A 19,630-nucleotide genomic window follows, 5' to 3' on the forward strand; every position below is an offset into this window, starting at 1 on the left:
AAAAAAAAGAACCTAGGTAGGGATATCCCTCAACAAATGCTTGAGACTTGGGTCTGTCAGACCGTCTGAAATACCCTCTGTTAGACCGTCAGAATGTGTGTGACGGAAAATGCTTGAGACTTGGGTCTGTCAGACCGTCTGAAATACCCTCTGTTAGACCGTCAGAATGTGTGTGACGGAAAATGCTTGAGACTTGGGTCTGTCAGACCGTCTGAAATACCCTCTGTTAGACCGTCAGAATGTGTGTGACGGAAAATGCTTGAGACTTGGGTCTGTCAGACCGTCTGAAATACCCTCTGTTAGACCGTCAGAATGTGTGTGACGGAAAATGCTTGAGACTTGGGTCTGTCAGACCGTCTGAAATACCCTCTGTTAGACCGTCAGAATGTGTGTGACGGAAAATGCTTGAGACTTGGGTCTGTCAGACCGTCTGAAATACCCTCTGTTAGACCGTCAGAATGTGTGTGACGGAAAATGCTTGAGACTTGGGTCTGTCAGACCGTCTGAAATACCCTCTGTTAGACCGTCAGAATGTGTGTGACGGAAAATGCTTGAGACTTGGGTCTGTCAGACCGTCTGAAATACCCTCTGTTAGACCGTCAGAATGTGTGTGACGGAAAATGCTTGAGACTTGGGTCTGTCAGACCGTCTGAAATACCCTCTGTTAGACCGTCAGAATGTGTGTGACGGAAAATGCTTGAGACTTGGGTCTGTCAGACCGTCTGAAATACCCTCTGTTAGACCGTCAGAATGTGTGTGACGGAAAATGCTTGAGACTTGGGTCTGTCAGACCGTCTGAAATACCCTCTGTTAGACCGTCAGAATGTGTGTGACGGAAAATGCTTGAGACTTGGGTCTGTCAGACCGTCTGAAATACCCTCTGTTAGACCGTCAGAATGTGTGTGACGGAAAATGCTTGAGACTTGGGTCTGTCAGACCGTCTGAAATACCCTCTGTTAGACCGTCAGAATGTGTGTGACGGAAAATGCTTGAGACTTGGGTCTGTCAGACCGTCTGAAATACCCTCTGTTAGACCGTCAGAATGTGTGTGACGGAAAATGCTTGAGACTTGGGTCTGTCAGACCGTCTGAAATACCCTCTGTTAGACCGTCAGAATGTGTGTGACGGAAAATGCTTGAGACTTGGGTCTGTCAGACCGTCTGAAATACCCTCTGTTAGACCGTCAGAATGTGTGTGACGGAAAATGCTTGAGACTTGGGTCTGTCAGACCGTCTGAAATACCCTCTGTTAGACCGTCAGAATGTGTGTGACGGAAAATGCTTGAGACTTGGGTCTGTCAGACCGTCTGAAATACCCTCTGTTAGACCGTCAGAATGTGTGTGACGGAAAATGCTTGAGACTTGGGTCTGTCAGACCGTCTGAAATACCCTCTGTTAGACCGTCAGAATGTGTGTGACGGAAAATGCTTGAGACTTGGGTCTGTCAGACCGTCTGAAATACCCTCTGTTAGACCGTCAGAATGTGTGTGACGGAAAATGCTTGAGACTTGGGTCTGTCAGACCGTCTGAAATACCCTCTGTTAGACCGTCAGAATGTGTGTGACGGAAAATGCTTGAGACTTGGGTCTGTCAGACCGTCTGAAATACCCTCTGTTAGACCGTCAGAATGTGTGTGACGGAAAATGCTTGAGACTTGGGTCTGTCAGACCGTCTGAAATACCCTCTGTTAGACCGTCAGAATGTGTGTGACGGAAAATGCTTGAGACTTGGGTCTGTCAGACCGTCTGAAATACCCTCTGTTAGACCGTCAGAATGTGTGTGACGGAAAATGCTTGAGACTTGGGTCTGTCAGACCGTCTGAAATACCCTCTGTTAGACCGTCAGAATGTGTGTGACGGAAAAAGCTTGAGGCCTGGGTCTGTCAGACCATCTGAGCGTAATTGGCGGACATGCCCGATTTCCACTATCCGTTCACGTTCCAGTTTTTAACGTCCCTGTATAACTGCTAAAGTTTAAAACCGGGGTTTTACCCTTCTTTTATTCGACGACAAACTACCCTCACTTTAACCTCACCCAGCCTAAATGGGAAGTATTGTGTCCCTTCTCGCCCATATCTGATGAGAGGCATGCTACACAGACCACACGAGTCTAATGCAACAATTGGTTTCATTACTGCGAGATAAAAACTGTGGTGAAACACTCATTAAAAAAAATCTGGTGTGAACATCACATGACTTTCCTCTTCCTATTGAATGATGCTTATTTTGGGTGTTCTTGTTCTTATAGTCAAACTTTTACAATATCTCTAACCGTTTAGTCGGTATAGCTGAAAACAACCAAAAAAACGGTCAAAAACCGCCAAAAAGTGGTCAAAATACCGCCAACAGCAACACCTATCTCATCCAACCGTTTTGAGTTGCATCTTTGTCACATTTGTGAACCACATACCAAATTTCAGGTCTCTAGCTCGTACCGTTCCTGATATATTGTTAAATTACACCGAAAACCGCCAAAAAGCGGTAAAATGCCGCCAACCGTTGCACCGGTCTTAACCAAAAGTTTCGTGTCACACCCTTGTCACATTTGACAGCTACATACCAAATTTCAAGTCTCTAGCTCTTACCGGTCTCGAGATATTTTGTTTACAGACAGACACACACACACACACACACGGATTAATGGCTGAAACTTTGGATTTAGGCTCTAGGGACCTCAAAACATGTTTTGGCACTAAAATCTGACCATCGAAAATTTGACCCGATTACATTACTTTCCTTCCTATAGGATAAGGAAAGTAATAAGGGGAAAAAATATTAGGGCCGGGAAAAGCCAGTAGCACGCGATTGCTAAATGATCGATCGCCCTTTCTCCAGACAGAGGTGTCAACTTGGAAAAGTAATAATGATAATAAATAAATTTATGTAGACTATTGTAGAGAGAAACAATTAAAATTAATTTACAAATGAGACATTAGAAGGAAAAAAAGTTAATTAGCTAACCACGCCCATGTAATTACAATTCCATGTTGAACTTTAGACTGCAAGTTTACCCATTAAATTATCATAGTTCTACTGTACATAACCTGCCTCGGTGGTGTAGTGGTCAAGACGCTCGCCTGGTAAACTGGAGGGCGTGGGTTCAATCCCAGCCGAGGTATGGAATTTTATCCTCAATATAATTTGACCACAATAATAGTAGTAGCCTACTGCTGGAGTAAAGGGACTTTTCAGTCCTATGTGAGCAGTATAAATAAGATAGGTAGGTAGATAGGTACCTACATAGGCAGGTACCTACATATGTAGGTACCTACATAGGTCATATCATTGTGTATGTTGCTGTCAATTCTTGAAGTTGGTACTCACTAAAAGATAGAGGTTTCTCCTGTCTTTCTTGGCGATTAGATCTTCGTTATTACAGGTTCCCCTATCAAACTTACTAAAAAAGGGGGCTGGAAAATCACTAAAGACCTTTGCAGTAATACAGGGACGATAAATGAAGGAAAAAAAAGCATACAAAAATGAAAAATAAAAAATTAAATAAAATAGAAATCAAATTACAAGTTTACCTATACGCTAATGAAATGAGTATTTTAAATTAATGATTATTAAATTTAAGGTCTAGGGCCTCTTGTCACTTGTTACTTTGTACTCTTGTTACTTTGTAATTGGAAAAAATTAACATGGGTTTTTAGTAGTGCTATTTTTTTAGAGGTTTGATAGAGGAAACTCTAACTGCTACGGTCTTATGGTCCCGAAATCGAACAGAGAAGGAAAACATGATAGGAGAGAGCCAGCCGTTCCGAGTTCCCTCTGTCAATCCTTAAAAAAAAAATAATATATGAATTGATTTGATTTAATTCGATAGATTAGGCACAGTGCCCGAGCAAACTCTTTTGACATGATTGTGTACTCTCTCGCAACACGCTGATCGATTTATTTAAATTTAATAATCTTATTGAAATTAACTAATTGATGATAAAATGAAGGTATTATAGGTATTACCTATACCAGGTAACCAGGTACAAGGTGTCTACGAAACCGGATCCTGGCCAACCGAATGGACCAAAAGCGGTTTTCTAAAGGCCCCTATACATGGCTAGTCCAAAAGTCTGAGGCCATCCACTAACTATGCTCCTGGACAAAATTAGCGCACACCTTAAACTTTTCAGGTTTACTTGACCCCTGGTGACCGAGGGTTAATATTGGTATGTTTACAAGTTTTAAGGTCCGCCTGTCAGGTCTGCCTGATAGTGTGTTTGTTCATTAGGTATCAGGCGGACCTGGAGTACCTGTCAGGTCTACCTGATAGTGTGGGGCTGGTCTAAGGACAATGGACTACAACCAAACTGAAAAAAGGGCTTCCTGTGTGTGGGAGACTTTAACACACGCTACCACGTGAAAGGTCAAACTATGGTTTAATGTAATTACCACTAGAAACACTTAAACACACTAATAACACTAGTAATAGTAGTAACACTATACCAGTTAACCAGGTACAAGGTGTCTACAAAACCGGATCCTGGCCAACCGAATGGACCAAAAGCGGTTTCCTAAAGGCCCCTATACATGGCTAGTCCAAAAGTCTGAGGCCATCCACTCACTATATCAGATAGACCTGATCAGGTCCGCCTGTCAGGTCTGCCTGATAGTGTGTTTGCTCATTAGGTATCAGGCGGACCTGGAGTACCTGTCAGGTCTACCTGATAGTGTGTGGCTGGTCTAAGGACAATGGACCACAACCAAACTGAAAAAAGGGCTTCCCGTGTGTGGGAGACTTTAACACACGCTACCACGTGAAAGGTCAAACTATGGTTTAATGTTTAATGTAATTACCACTAGAAAGACTTAAACACACTAATAACACTAGTAATAGTAGTAACACTAATACCAGTTATACCACTACCTCTTGTCGTGATTGTCTAATGGCTGTCCCTGTCAGCTCTGCCTGATAGTGTGTTTGCTCATTAGGTATCAGGCGGACCTGGAGTACCTGTCAGGTCTACCTGATAGTGTGTAGCTGGTCTAAGGACAATGGACTACAACCAAACTGAAAAAAGGGCTTCCCGTGTGTAGGAGACTTTAACACACGGTACCACGTGAAAGGTCAAACTATGGTTTAATGTAATTACCACTAGAAACACTTAAACACACTAATAACACTAGTAATAGTAACACTAAACGCGAAAGGTCAAACTATGGTTTAATGTAATTACAACTAGAAACACTTAAACACACTAATAACACTAGTAATAGTAGTAACACTAATACCAGTTATACCACTACCTCTTGTCGTGATTGTCTAATGGCTGTCGGATTAAATGACTGTCGGATCGAATGACTGTCAAAGGATACGACAATCGCTTTTACAAGATCGATCGATCTTAAGGTGTGCCCACAACCAGAGATCGACTCTGGTGTCCGAACGTGCAGCTGCGCAAACCTAGAGTAGAATCCTAGAGAACACGCCTAGCTGGTAGCTAACTAGCCATCCAGAGTCACAATAGATCAGTTGCGCTTACTTGGGTGATGTTTCAAAGTCATAGAGCAGGAAAAATGAGGACCAACGGAATTTTTCTTTTTCTCTTTGCCCACAACCAGAGATCGACTCTGGTGTCCGAACGTGCAGCTACGCAAACCTAGAGTAGAATCCTAGAGAACACGCCTAGCTGGTAGTAGTACATATTAGCACCCTTTAATAAAATACAAAAACAAAATGTAGGTATGGTCTTATTATGAAGTTCTGACTGTTTTGATGAGTGATTACTGATTAATATAAAGATCTTGGTGATAGTTGATTGAGATACCTCAATGGTAGAGATACCTTGGGTGAGTTGTCTCTAAAATTCCTCTCTCTCTCTCTAACGGATTCTTCTCTTCCAAGGTTAAGGTTGGAACTCTTTTTTTTTTTTTTTTTTTTTTTTAAAAAAAAGTAAGGAAACCACCCGTCCTGAGACCTTGGGTAACGTTAGTCAAGGGCGCTTTGAAGAGGTTCGATAGAATGAACTGTAACAACAGAAGTCTGTCCCAAAATCGAAGACAGGAGGACAGGATAGGAAAGCCAGCCTCTCCAATATCGAAAATTATCCGTCAAGGATAAAATCCGCCAATGGCGGGAATCGAACCCGCGGCCTAACACGTACAAGGCAGACGCACTACCAACCAAGCTAACTAGGCTGGGCATTAGATAACCTTAGTAAACCGGAGAGGATGAAAATCGCAAAGCGAGATTCAGTCACTCATTCATTCACACACTGATCGCTCTATCTCCAGAACCACAACACCTAGATAGCTGAAATTTGGTAGGAATATTCCTTTTATGGTCTAGGTGTGACCTAAGAGAGGATTTTGCCGGTATCTAAACCGATCTCGAGTTATGATCAATTTTCCGTGCAGAGCATGGCCATGGCTTCTAGATACCGAGATAAATCGATTTAAAAAATACCGGTAAATCGTGAAGTTTGACGTCACGGCATACGCTCCCGCTAGGCTGGGTATTAGATAACCTTTGTAAACCGGAGAGGATGAAAATCGCAAAGCGAGATTCAGTCACTCATTCATTCACACATTGATCGCTCTATCTCCAGAACCACAACACCTAGATAGCTGAAATTCGGTAGGAATAGTCCTAATATGGTCTAGGTGTGACCTAAGAGAGGATTTTGCCGGTATCTAAACCGATCTCGAGTTATGATCAATTTTCCGTGCAGAGCATGGCCATAATCTGCTACTAGGATAAAGGGTGTTACAGAACTTCTAGGACAGGGGTTTCCAACTAGCGGCCCGCCAGACCATTTTCGTGGCCCGCGAAGCTTTTTGAGTTTTGTACAAAGCTTAACCTAATTGTAAAAAAAAGCAAAAACTTCGAATACTTTTTGAAAAATTGCGCCTGCGAGCCACATAGCTATGTTCATATGTGGCCCGCAAAGTACCTCCCAATGTATCATGTGGCCCGCATAGCCGCATACATAACCACATGGAAGTTAGAAATCCCTGTTCTAGGACACACGGTATAGGGAAAAACTAGACGAATATTTTTCGCTCTAAATAACCAAACTGGTATTTGGGTTTCCTTTAGCTTTTTACTTTTTTTTTTTTTTTTTTTTTTTCAAACTTACTGAAAAAACTAACTAAATCTAGATGCTTCTCAAAATAATGAGACATCAGAATTCTTTTTCTTCTTCTTCTTCATCTTCTTTTTCTGCTTCCTCCCTTTCCTTCTTCTTATTCTTAGAAATAAAAACAGCACCAACTACCAACATGATCTCCGCAAGGACCGCAAGCGATAAAAACTAGATCGTAAATCATACAGACAATAGATGTTGTCAGACAATGTTGTCAACATAGACAAGACATACAGACAATGTTGTCAAACATCATTCCAATAATGCATACCTCTCTCGAAAAAAATTCGTAATTTTTTTAGGAGAGAACAAAACATGAAATGACAAAAAATGACAAACTTATCGAAGAAAACAGAGAAATACGATGAAGGTATACCTTTCAAAAACAATTGAAGCATAAAGAAGTAGGTTGTACAAAAATGCAATTGAGATAACGAGTAAAAGTACACTTCCAAGAAGTTTCGAAAACTTTGTTTTTTTTTCTTTTTTTTTTTTTTTTTTTTTTTTTTTTTTTTAAAATTAATCAGGCCCGTATTCAGGAGGAAAGGCGAGAACGCCCACCCCACCCTCTTGAGCTTCCATTGTTTCTCCTTTTTCATAAGGCCAGAACTCCAACAAATATGTGGGAGAGCATCCAGCCCTCTAATCAAAACTCTTTTTTAAACGAAAATCTACAAATAAACATACAAATTATATAAAGAAAAATTACTAACACCAGTCAAAAAAAGAATTTACAAAAATTACAAAAAATTAGTCCAGGTAAAATGACTAGAAAAACTTACATAGAAGCTCGTAGAACAGCTTCTTAGCAATGGCCCTGGCCCGGATACAGCGCTATCTGTGGACAAAATGCCTGATGTCCAAATACTTGTTGAATGCAATTGAACTTGGGAGAAAGATGGTCGATCTTCTTGTCCAGCAGCATCTTTGAGGAACTTCAGGATGATCTTCAAGAGAAACAATAAGTGGTAAGTAAATTAATTTCAGTGTGTTCATTAAGTCCAACAGCCCCCTCTCCCCCACCCACCTTGAATTTTTAAATTGATGAATTTAAAACCTGAAACATTTTTATAAATCGCAGCTATATATTTACCCACTAGTTTTTTTATAGACAGTGGATAAAAAGTACAAGAGACTTTTTCAGGGTCGTCCCCCAGAGCGGGCCAACTTTTAAATCTTTATATTATAAGGAAACGAGATCCATTCACTCATTCACAATTCACAAGTTCACACACTGATCGCTCTTAAATCTAGAACCACAACACTAGGAAAGCTCGAAATTTGGGTAGAATATTCACTTTATATGTCTAGGTGGTGCAATAAACAGCAAAGGATTTTGCGAAAAATCTAAAAACCGATCTGAGATATGATCAATTTTTGATCGCTAAAATCACCATAAGAAAATACACAGAGTGCAGAGATCGCGGGAGAGAAAACTTTTCCTGCTCGCCTAATATCTTGTGTGTTCCGTTTATGTTTTTAGTCTTGATACACTACAAGTTCGTCCATGCTTTTTCCCAAACAGTTTGCGCCATGCCTCGGGGATGAACTTACAGAGGCGATTCCGAGAGCGAAGTGGACGGCAATCCAGTTTCGTCTTAAATAAAAACTCTCTACAACATGTGAGACATCATGTCAAAGGTCTTAAGAACGTAGTAATTTGGTACAAGTTTGAGCTCAATCCGACCAACCAGGGCCGGAGTTATTGCCTATTCAAATTTCATTTTTCATGTTCTCCCGCCCCCGTTGGGGGGGGGGGGGGAAACACAAAAGATGAGAAATCCATATCGATTGGTGATTTGTGCTTCAAATAGGTCCTACTAATGGGTCATATTGAAATTCAGACCAAAAATTAAATGATCTTACTTCCAAAATATACTTAACCCTAATATGTAGGTATGTACATTTTTTGTACACCTAATTAGGTAGGTAGGTATGCAAAATTTAATAAAAATTCTTCATTTGAAGTAAACCTCCATTACCTACCTACCTACCTTGAATTTTGGGTGGGCACACTCATCTTCCCCAGATTCAGGAGGTCCGGTGCTCGATTCCCGCCGATAGTTGATGGTATTGATACACACGCCAACGATCTCCTGTCGCTCGTTAACAGCCGCCAAGGACAGACCTGCAAGCAGACACAAGGGGTTAATTTAATAGTCGATCGAACGAAGTAAGGTCTAATTTTTAAATCGACGATTTTACAAACGGAACTCGGACTACGGAGATTACGGACGTCTTATCGTCCCGAAATCGAAGAGAGAAGGAAGACAGGATAGGAGAAATCCAGCCGTTCCGAGAACGAACCTTATCCTGTTTAGGATAAAGTCGCCCCGGGCAGGAATTGAACCCGCGACCTAGCGCTTACAAAGCAGACGTGCTAGACTGACAGCCGCCAAGGACAGACCTGCAAGCAGACACAAGGGGTTAAGTTAATAGTCGATCGAACGAAGTAAGGTCTAATTTTTAAATCGACGATTTTACAAAGGGAACTCTGACTATGGAGATTACGGAGGTCTTATCGTCCCGAAATCGAAGAGAGAAGGAAGACAGGATAGGAGAAATCCAGCCGTTCCGAGAACGAACCTTATCTGTTTAGGATAAAGTCGCCCCGGGCAGGAATTGAACCCGCGACCTAGCGCTTACAAAGCAGACGTGCTACGACTGGGAGGCGATTGATTTGAATCTTCCTCCACACGGTATATCTTGTGAATTAATAATAATAATAATAATAATAATAATAATAAGTCTTATTCTAATTCAATGTTTGTACATATTAGCACCCTTTAATAAAATACAAAAACAAAATGTATGGTCTTACCTATTATAAAGTTATGACTGTTTTGATGAGTGATTACTGATTAAGATAAAGATCTTGGTGATAGTTGATTGAAATACCTCAATGATAGAGATACCTTGGGTGAGTTATCTCTAAAATTCCTCTCTCTCTCTCTCTCTCTCTCTCTCTCGTTTTTATTGTACATAAAATTCAAACATGAATGTATACAACGTCGGTATGTTACACTAATTATAGGTACTAATAATAAAAAAAATAAGAATTTTGAAACACAATAAGAAGTTTTTCTGTTATAATTTTATTTTATAATAAAATTCTTCTCATTTTACAACTTTTATTGTATGAAATGATTCTAGAGAGTTGGGGAATTTTTTTCTATACTACTCATGAAAAATAAGGTTGTGAAAATGCTGTCCATATTCAATGTCGCACATTCGGGCTTTTTCGCACATTTTCGCTCAAAATGTTTGGTTCTAGGGCTTGAACTTCTCGAACGTTGTTCTTCAGCTCTTGGGGAGTCTTGTCTGTTGACATACACTCTTTCTTTGAGGTAAGCTCAGAAAAAAAAAGTCTGGGCGGACATTTCGGGGGAGTTTGCAGGCCACGGAAATTCGCTATTTCGAGAACTTATCCGATTTTTAACCATTTCTAATTGACTGTCAATTTTAAAAATGAAATTTTACGAGTTCATCAAAATTTAAAACATAATTTACCTACTATCTACGAGTATTATTGTTATTTTATTTTTTAATAAATTTTCCTTGATATTATTATTCCATTTTTTCCTTATGGTCCAGGAAAAAATTGTCGAAAAAATCCAATTGACTGGTCCATTATCAGAGGGGGGCGTCGGCGGTTATTTTGGGTGATGGGAAGAATTGGTCGAACAGTCGAACTGACTGGTTTCATTACTAGCGGGCAAAGATTTTATCTAAAGTCTACCAGGAAAATTTTGTCGAATCCGGTTCATTGCCCAAAGGCAGAGATGTTTATCTAAAGCAGAGGTTCCCAATCTGTGGCACGCGTAACCTAGGGGTACGCGAGAAAAAATTGTGTAATGGCGGACAAAAGCAAATTTTGATGGGTTACCAGTGCAGTACAGTCTTTTTTTTTAAAAAAAAAGAGGTTTGACAGAGGGAACTGTAACCGCCATGGTCCCATCGTCCCGAAATCGAAGAGAGAAGGAAGACAGGATAGGAGAAAGCCAACCGTTCCGAGAACGAACATTATCCCATCAGGATAAAATCCGCCCCGGGCGGGAATCGAACCTGCGGCCCAGCGCTCACAAGGCAGACGCACCACCAACTAAGCTAACTAGGCTGGCGCAGTACAGTCCAGAAAAGTCCTGAATTTTGACTAGATAAAACCCGCTTGGGCGGGAATCGAACCCGCGGCCCAGCGCTCACAAGGCAGACGCACCACCAACTAAGCTAACTAGGCTGGCGCAGTACAGTCCAGAAAAGTCCTGAATTTTGACTAAGGTAGGTACTGATTTTTTTCAAAAGTTGCTGGTTGCTGAGTGTGTTTAAAACTCAGTAGTATGTGTCCTAGTCAGTACACATCAACCTAGGTATGGGTACCCGGTACTCATTATGATGGTGGCGGGGGCACGTGAGATTAAATCCGGGTACCCAAGGGGTACGCGGCGAAAAAGGTTGACAACCGCTGATCTAAAGTTTACCAGGAATAATTCGACGGAAAATCGAATCAATCCATTATCAAAGGGCAGAGACTTCAGAGAGCTTTATCTTAGGCTCATTTCACACTGAGCGGATTTTTACCGCGCGGATTTTTACCGCCTCCAAAATCCGCGATTTCTTTCACACACAGCGGTATAAAAACAATTTACATTTACTTAGGTAACACTTCAAGAAATTAAAAATTATTATCAATATTCCTTACATCACAACACTTCTCATATGACTACTACTGCAGCGGGAAAAAACCGCGATCGCGGGTCTAAATTTCTGCGGACGTCCAGCGGATCCGCAGGGAAAACGCGCGGATTTCACTATAGAATACCGCTGTGTGTGAAAGGACTCATTAAACACTCATTGACTAGGCGGAAAAAAAAAACCGCGAGAGCGGAATCCGCGCGGTAAAAATTCGCTCAGTGTGAAATGGCTTAGGTCAACAAGGAAAATTCGTTCGAAAAATCCATCGACTGTCTCAACAATTAACCGGTTAGCATGATTTGTGTACCAGGAAACCAGGAATGTTCGAAATATAAAACACAAAATCAACTTTGTCTGGTGTCCTGGAGGCATTGATGATTCTTGATCGTCTGTCTAGGTATGGATACCCGGTACTCATTATGATGGTGGCGGGGGTACGTGAGATTAAATCCGGGTACCCAAGGGGTACGCGGCGAAATAAGGTTGAGAACCGCTGATCTAAAGTTTACCAGAAAAAATTCGACGGAAAATCGAATCAATCCATTATCAAAGGGCAGAGACTTCAGAGAGATTTATCTTAGGTCAACAAGGAAAATTCGTTCGAAAAATCCATCGACTGTCTCAACAATTAACCGGTTAGCATGATTTGTCTACCAGGAAACCAGGAATGTTCGAAATATAAAACACAAAATCAACTTTGTCTGGTGTCCTGGAGGCATTGATGATTCTTGATCGTCTGAGCTTTATAGGGTGTTCAAAAGTTAGTTTACAGCCAGTCTAGTATATAAAACTAGGAGGAGGAAGAATAAGAAGAAGAAAAAGGAAGACGAAAAAAAGAAAGAAGAAGCTCTACACCACAGAGGCTCTCTATTATTCATTATCAAATGATGGCTGACTGTGGTTCGGGACGGGCCAAGCAATCTTGGACTGAGACCATCAACCCCCCCCCCCCCGGGGGTGCTGTCCATATTTTCAATGTCGCACATTCGGGCTTTTTCGCACATTTTCGCTCAAAATGCTTGGTTCTAGGGCTTGAACTTCTCGAATGTTGTTCTTCAGCTCTTGGGGAGTCTTAGGTTTGTTGACATACACTCTTTCTTTGAGGTAAGCTCAGAAAAAAAAGTCTGGGCGGACATTTCGGGAGAGTTTGCAGGCCACGGAAATTCGCTATTTCGAGAAATTATCCGATTTTCAACCATTTCTAATTGACTGTCGATTTTGAAAATGAAATTTTACGAGTTTAGTTCTTTGTAGCGTATCAAAATTTTCCACGGTGAATTAATTCCCCAAGGGTTCTTTACAATAATCTGAAGACAGTAGAAAAAAATATTCATCACAAAAAAAGTTATTCAATTTTAACTTTATCAGGTTACTTCTGCGCCACCCTGTATAAATGTACTCCACCAAAATATTTGATGTATCATGATAATTAATCACCAAAATTTAAAACATAATTTACCTACTATCTACGAGTAGGTATTATAATTAATTTATTTTTTAATAAATTTTCCTTGGCATTATTATTCCATTTTTTCCTTATGGTGCAGGAATAGGAAGCAGGCAATGCATCCCCCATTTTATTTATTGTCTAACGAAATAAAAATTGCTGTTGTCTGCAAGAATTAAATTTATAACTTGAACGACGGAAAGTAAACACCCAGATAAAAAGGTCAAAAGGACCAAACAGGGCGGGTGTGTCTATAAGGAAAAAATGGTCGAAAAAATCCAATTATTGACTGGTCCATTATCAGAGGGGGGCGTCAGCGGTTATTTTGGGTGATAGGAAGAATTGGTCGAACAGTCGAACTGACTGGTGACTGGTTTCATTTTTTTTTTACAATACTATGGCATGTAAACATATTTTTTATTTTGAGAATCAACCACAGAAAAACATAGTAATTTAAGATTACAAGCCAAACACCTCATTTCATTACTAGCGGGCAAAGATTTTATCTAAAGTCTACCAGGAAAATTTTTGTCGAATCCGGTTCATTGCCCAAAGGCAGAGACGTTTATCTAATAGATTTAAATTGGTAAATTTCATCAGAAAATTACAACAGTGTAAATGTAACACATGAACACATTGTTTGATAGTAAATCCTTAGGGAACACAACGGAAATTTTCTCATTGCCAAGTTTTTCTTGATTCACCTCGACGATCGATGAACGGCGTAGATGTGTGGACACAGGTTTACATTCCATAACGATTTTTGTTGAACGATCATCGTTATAAATGTTTATCTAAAGCAGAGGTTCCCAAACTGTGGTACGCGTACCCTAGGGGTACGTGAGAGACCTTCCGGGGGTACGCGAGAAAAAATTGTGTAATGGCGGACAAAAGCAAATTTTCGTTTATCTAAAGCAGAGGTTCCCAATCTGTGGTACGCGTACCCTAGGGGTACGTGAGAGACCTTCCGGGGGTACGCGAGAAAAAATTGTGTAATGGCGGACAAAAGCAAATTTTGATGGGTTATCAGTGCAGTACAGTCCTTTTTTTTTTTAAGAGGTTTGACAGAGGGAACTGTAACTGCCATGGTCCCATCGTCCCGAAATCGAAGAGAGAAGGAAGACAGGATAGGAGAAAGCCATATACAACCTTTGGCGAGTTGCCTTTTTCAGAAGTTTTCAACTAAAAAAAAACTCCTTTAGACTCTTTTGAGAAGAATCATTTTGGCCACAAATGGGTTAACTAACCCTAAGGGTAAGGGTTTAATACGTACGTGGTTTTACTTGTATCGCACAAAGCTAAGTAGGTATGTAGGTTCTAAATCATTTGATAATTTATTCACTAATAACCCTGATGTGATTGGAAGGGTCAAAACACATAAATCAAAGTGTTGCTGGCACTGGACATGCAGCTCAATAAATTAAAAAGAACAAATAAAGGTTTAAGAGAAACAACAAATAAAGGTTTAAGAGAAACAACAAATAAAGGTTTAAGAGAAACAACCAAACAACAGATAAAGGTTTAAGAGAAACAACAGATAAAGGTTTAAGAGAAACAACAGATAAAGGTTTAAGAGAAACAACAGATAAAGGTTTAAGAGAAACATTAAGCTGATTGAGCCATTCCGACGACAGAAAGGAGAGGGTTCTGTGGCTACTCAGAGCTCTTACGAGGCTGAGTACACCCCAAACTGCAAGCACAGAGCCGAAAAAAGTTCGGCCCCGACGAGAATCGAACCCGGGACCTCCAGTGTGCAAGTCTAGGTTGCTATTAATGTGATATTAAGCTGCTTGAATATGATATCACGATTATACATTATGTACGTATTATAATCGTTAATTAGTGGAGATGCCATAACACTTTTATTTCATTGGTGGAGACGCCAAAACTCTTTTATCTGAAATAAATACCTATCTGATTGTACAAAATTGACTTCAGTCTGACGTAAGAGCAAGAATTTTTTGTTCATTTTTTTTTTCTTCTTCTTCTTCATCATCATCATCATCATCATCATCATCATCATCATCATCATCATCATCATCATCATCATCATCAACATCATCATCATCATCATCATCATCATCATCAACATCATCATCATCATCATCATCATCATCATCAACATCATCATCATCATCATCATCATCATCATCAACATCATCATCATCATCATCATCATCATCATCAACATCATCATCATCATCATCATCATCATCATCAACATCATCATCATCATCATCATCATCATCATCAACATCATCATCATCATCATCATCATCATCATCAACATCATCATCATCATCATCATCATCATCATCAACATCATCATCATCATCATCATCATCATCATCAACATCATCATCATCATCATCATCATCATCATCAACATCATCATCATCATCATCATCATCATCATCAACATCATCATCATCATCATCATCATCATCATCAACATCATCATCATCATCATCATCATCATCATCAACATCATCATCATCATCATCATCATCATCATCAACATCATCATCATCATCATCATCATCATCATCAACATCATCATCATCATCATCATCATCATCATCAACATCATCATCATCATCATCATCATCATCATCAACATCATCATCATCATCATCATCATCATCATCAACATCATCATCATCATCATCATCATCATCATCAACATCATCATCATCATCATCATCATCATCATCAACATCATCATCATCATCATCATCATCATCATCAACATCATCATCATCATCATCATCATCATCATCAACATCATCATCATCATCATCATCATCATCATCAACATCATCATCATCATCATCATCATCATCATAGTTCCCTCTGTCAAACCTCTTTAAAAAAAAATTCTTCTTCTTCTTCTCTTTTTCTTCTTCTCCTCCTCCTCCTCCTCCTCCTCCTTCTTCTTCTTCTTCATCTTTTTCTTTTAGTTTAGTTTTCTTTTTTTAGAAATTTCATAGGGGGAACTTCTCTCTTCTAAGCACACCAAGGGTTAGCAGCGTGTGGACATAACGTACCTCTCAGATCCATATTATCTTTTATGTAAATGTGTCCATAGATCCATATTCCATCCATATATGTATCCATATTCCATTCTAGTAAAGCTGGTTGTAGCTAAGAATAGACAGTAAAAGTACTGAGAAGGATTAGCAGGTATGTATGTACACATACCAATGTAAATTCAGAAAAAAATAACAACAAGAATAGATAGAGTAAAACCTTAGTACGTACGTACATAGTGCATACCTACTGGGGATACGTACGTACATAGAATACATACCTACGCGAAATCAGATCAAAGTACAAGAATAGATACAGTAAGTGCTTTATTTATAGCAGCAATGACACATTCGTGTTTTTTATGTGTCCGATTTTGAAGGTATAACCTGGTAATGTCGTGTAAATTAAACTTTCTAGGGCGGCCCCTCTGTCGTGCGTCGCAGCGCCAAGTCGATTTATTTTTCGTCCCTAGAGTTTTCAGGTTATTCCCATATAAAAGCCCACTCTGAGACTGTGTGGGGGGAAAACAGCCCCTAGAGGATGGGTTAAGCTTCTACGAATCTATTATACCCAGAGTTTGATAGAGGGAACTGTAACTGTTAAGGTCTTATCGTCCCGAAAGCGAAGAGAGAAGACAGAAAAGGAGAAACCCAGTCGTTCCGAAAACGAACCTTATTTGTTCATGATAAAATCCTGGGTGTAATAATCCTACACACTGGACTCCGCACACAGGAATTTCGTCAGGAAAGACCGCCATTTCAATGTAATGTAATTTGTCAGGATAAAATTCGCCATGCCGCAGCCATCCAATAAAACCTAACTGAGCTCCATTATAGGTATGATCCAGTGCTCAGATAAATACTGAGAATTAATTTTCATACTTCGTCCGGGATCAAACTCACGCCCTCCGGTTTACCAGGCAAGCGTCTTAACCACCGAAGTATTCCCCGCTCAGTTAGATTTTATGGAAGCCAATACCAACCTCAGAGGTGCAGTTCCGATTTTGGATCTGGAGGTTGGTGGTTCGAGTCCAAGTCAAATCATAAAATTTATCTAGGTGTAATGATCGGGAAACGATATTTTTGTGACAAGCATTTACAATAAATATGCTTAACACAATTGAAAATTCCTTCCTCCTTCATGGAAGCTAAATACCGAATGCTCTTGTCTTGTCTTGTCTTGAAATCGGTATCTTGGCAGACCATCTCTACCAAATTCGGTTTTCACTGCTCCACTAAATGCTTTATTACTTCAACGTCCATGCATTATCGTATATCGTGACATATGCTACGTATAAATTGAATTACTATCCTTGGTATAAGGGGTTTCCTAGCCATTAGAAACACAATAAACCTTACAAAGACCACAATCAACATTACAAAGAACCTTACAAACGGCACAACGGTTCGTTCTATTGTTGGTCTCAAACTCTCAAAACAGTCAAAGTCGTGTACACATAATAATCAAATGCTTTTACTTATGCGATTGCCTGGACTGAAATGGGTAGCACAAGTCTTTCTCTTGATAATGAATTGCAGAACAAATAAGCAGGCATACAGACAAACTAAAGACAAATTTAGGCCATCAGCGGCAGCGGCTCGTCGACAGCAGTTTGAATGGACCATATACATACATCACTAAAGTTGGTAAAGCCAGGCTACTCAGCTTGGTTGGTAGCACGCCTGCCTTTTAAGCGCTAGGCCACGCGATTCCCGCTCGAGGGAAGCTTTATCCAAAACAGATAATGTTCGTTCTCCTACATCTAATACTCGCGTGGAAAAAGAAATAAATAAAAAACCATATAAAAAGAGTTCTGGCGTCTCCATTAATTGAACGAAGTTAGCTTGAAGCTTTAAGTTGACTTATGTATACCCAATACCCAATGTCATTGTGTTTCAGTCGATAACAAAATTACAAATCGACCATTCTAATGTTTTTCTTATGGCGATTTCCGAGTCTAGCTGGGGGACTGTAAACAGGGGAGGATACCAGCCTGAAATTTCCTTGCTAAAAACTTGGAAGATGGAGCAGGGGTTCCCTGATGTGATGTTGTTTTCTGGAGATGTTTCTTTTTTATCCAAAGATGCGAAGGACATTTTGTAACCAAAGGTGCGCTGTACAATTTTTGTTGCCAAAACCAAATTTGAACCCAAAAGGAATCACCCCAGGTCTGATTGAGAGGCTGTCGAGAAACGCTAACCCCGAGAAAAGACGAAAAGAAAGAAGAAGCCATAATTATGTACGTTTTTGAAGCGCCAAGCCGCGCAATCGTTTTGAATCAGGATAGATTCTGACGATTTTAAGACCTATATAAAGCTAAAATAAAATGGTCTTTAAGCCCTATTGTTTCCTAACCACCCATATACCTACTTACATTGTAATACCCTACATTAATATTTTATGTTGACTTGATCTATTATTATTTATCTCTACAATGTGCTCTACGCTCTACAAATTGTCATTAAGATTATCTGCCCGATCTCCTTATCTGTATGTTAACCTTCGGTTTAACATTTGGTTTAAAATCCAGATTTCAATTCCAGTATTGTTTATTCTATTTTATTTTATCGGATTAAATTAAATAGATTAACTTAACCCTTTCACCCCTACAGAGACAATACGGATTCTGACGATTTTAAGACCTATAAAAAGCTAAATTAAAATGGTCTTTAAGCCCTATTGTTGCATAAATACCCATATACCTACTTACATTGTAATACCCTACATTAATTTTATGTTGACTTGATCTATTATTATTTATCTCTACAATGTGCTTTACGCTCTACAAATTGTCATTAAGATTATCTGTCCGATCTCCTTATCTGTTTGTTAACCTTCGGTTTAACATTTGGTTTAAAATCCAGATTCCAATTCCAGTATTGTTTATTCTATTTTATTTTATCGGATTAAATTAAATAGATTAACTTAACCCTTTCACCCCTACAGAGACAATACGTCCCACAGCAACATGATTTTTAAAATGGCATATATGTATATCATCCCAAACCTATCGAAAAAAATCCGTTCTCAGTGTTTTTCAAATATTTCTTTTGTGATCTAAGATGTTAGTAAAATTCTTATCCAGCACGGAGACAGACTGTATCCTATCAGGTAGACCTGACGACAGGTACACCTGATCAGGTCTGCCTGATGGTGGTAAGTGTAATATGGACCAAGGTAGACGCAAGTGGACGGAACGTATCTTTACGTATCTGTGTGTGCGCGGCTTTATATGGGAATGCCATTATTCTTCGTTTATTGACATGAAAAATATTACAGATCAATCAATAAATAATCAATATCAATAGGTAATTGTCGGAAAAAGTCGATGACATCTTACACCTGATCGCCCTTGAGGTAGCTACCTCATCAATATTGATA

At 39.7% G+C, this 19,630-nt stretch overlaps 1 protein-coding gene across 1 annotated transcript in view; it reads right to left on the reverse strand.

Annotated features, from left to right (window-relative positions):
- The window catches only part of LOC108253829 (dopamine N-acetyltransferase-like), a gene marked incomplete at its 5' end in the record, with an annotated part of 10,016 nt that extends 792 nt beyond the window's left edge, over positions 1 to 9,224 (reverse strand). The window contains one exon of the mRNA XM_017448496.2: positions 9,075 to 9,224. Within this exon, the coding sequence (XP_017303985.2) occupies positions 9,075 to 9,224 (150 nt within the window). The remainder of the gene's footprint in view (positions 1 to 9,074) is intronic.
- Between the last annotated feature and the right edge of the window lie 10,406 nt (positions 9,225 to 19,630).

Source organism: Diaphorina citri, unplaced genomic scaffold (genome assembly GCF_000475195.1).
Source record: "Diaphorina citri unplaced genomic scaffold, Diaci psyllid genome assembly version 1.1 scaffold3556, whole genome shotgun sequence".
Lineage (NCBI taxonomy): Eukaryota > Metazoa > Arthropoda > Insecta > Hemiptera > Psyllidae > Diaphorina > Diaphorina citri.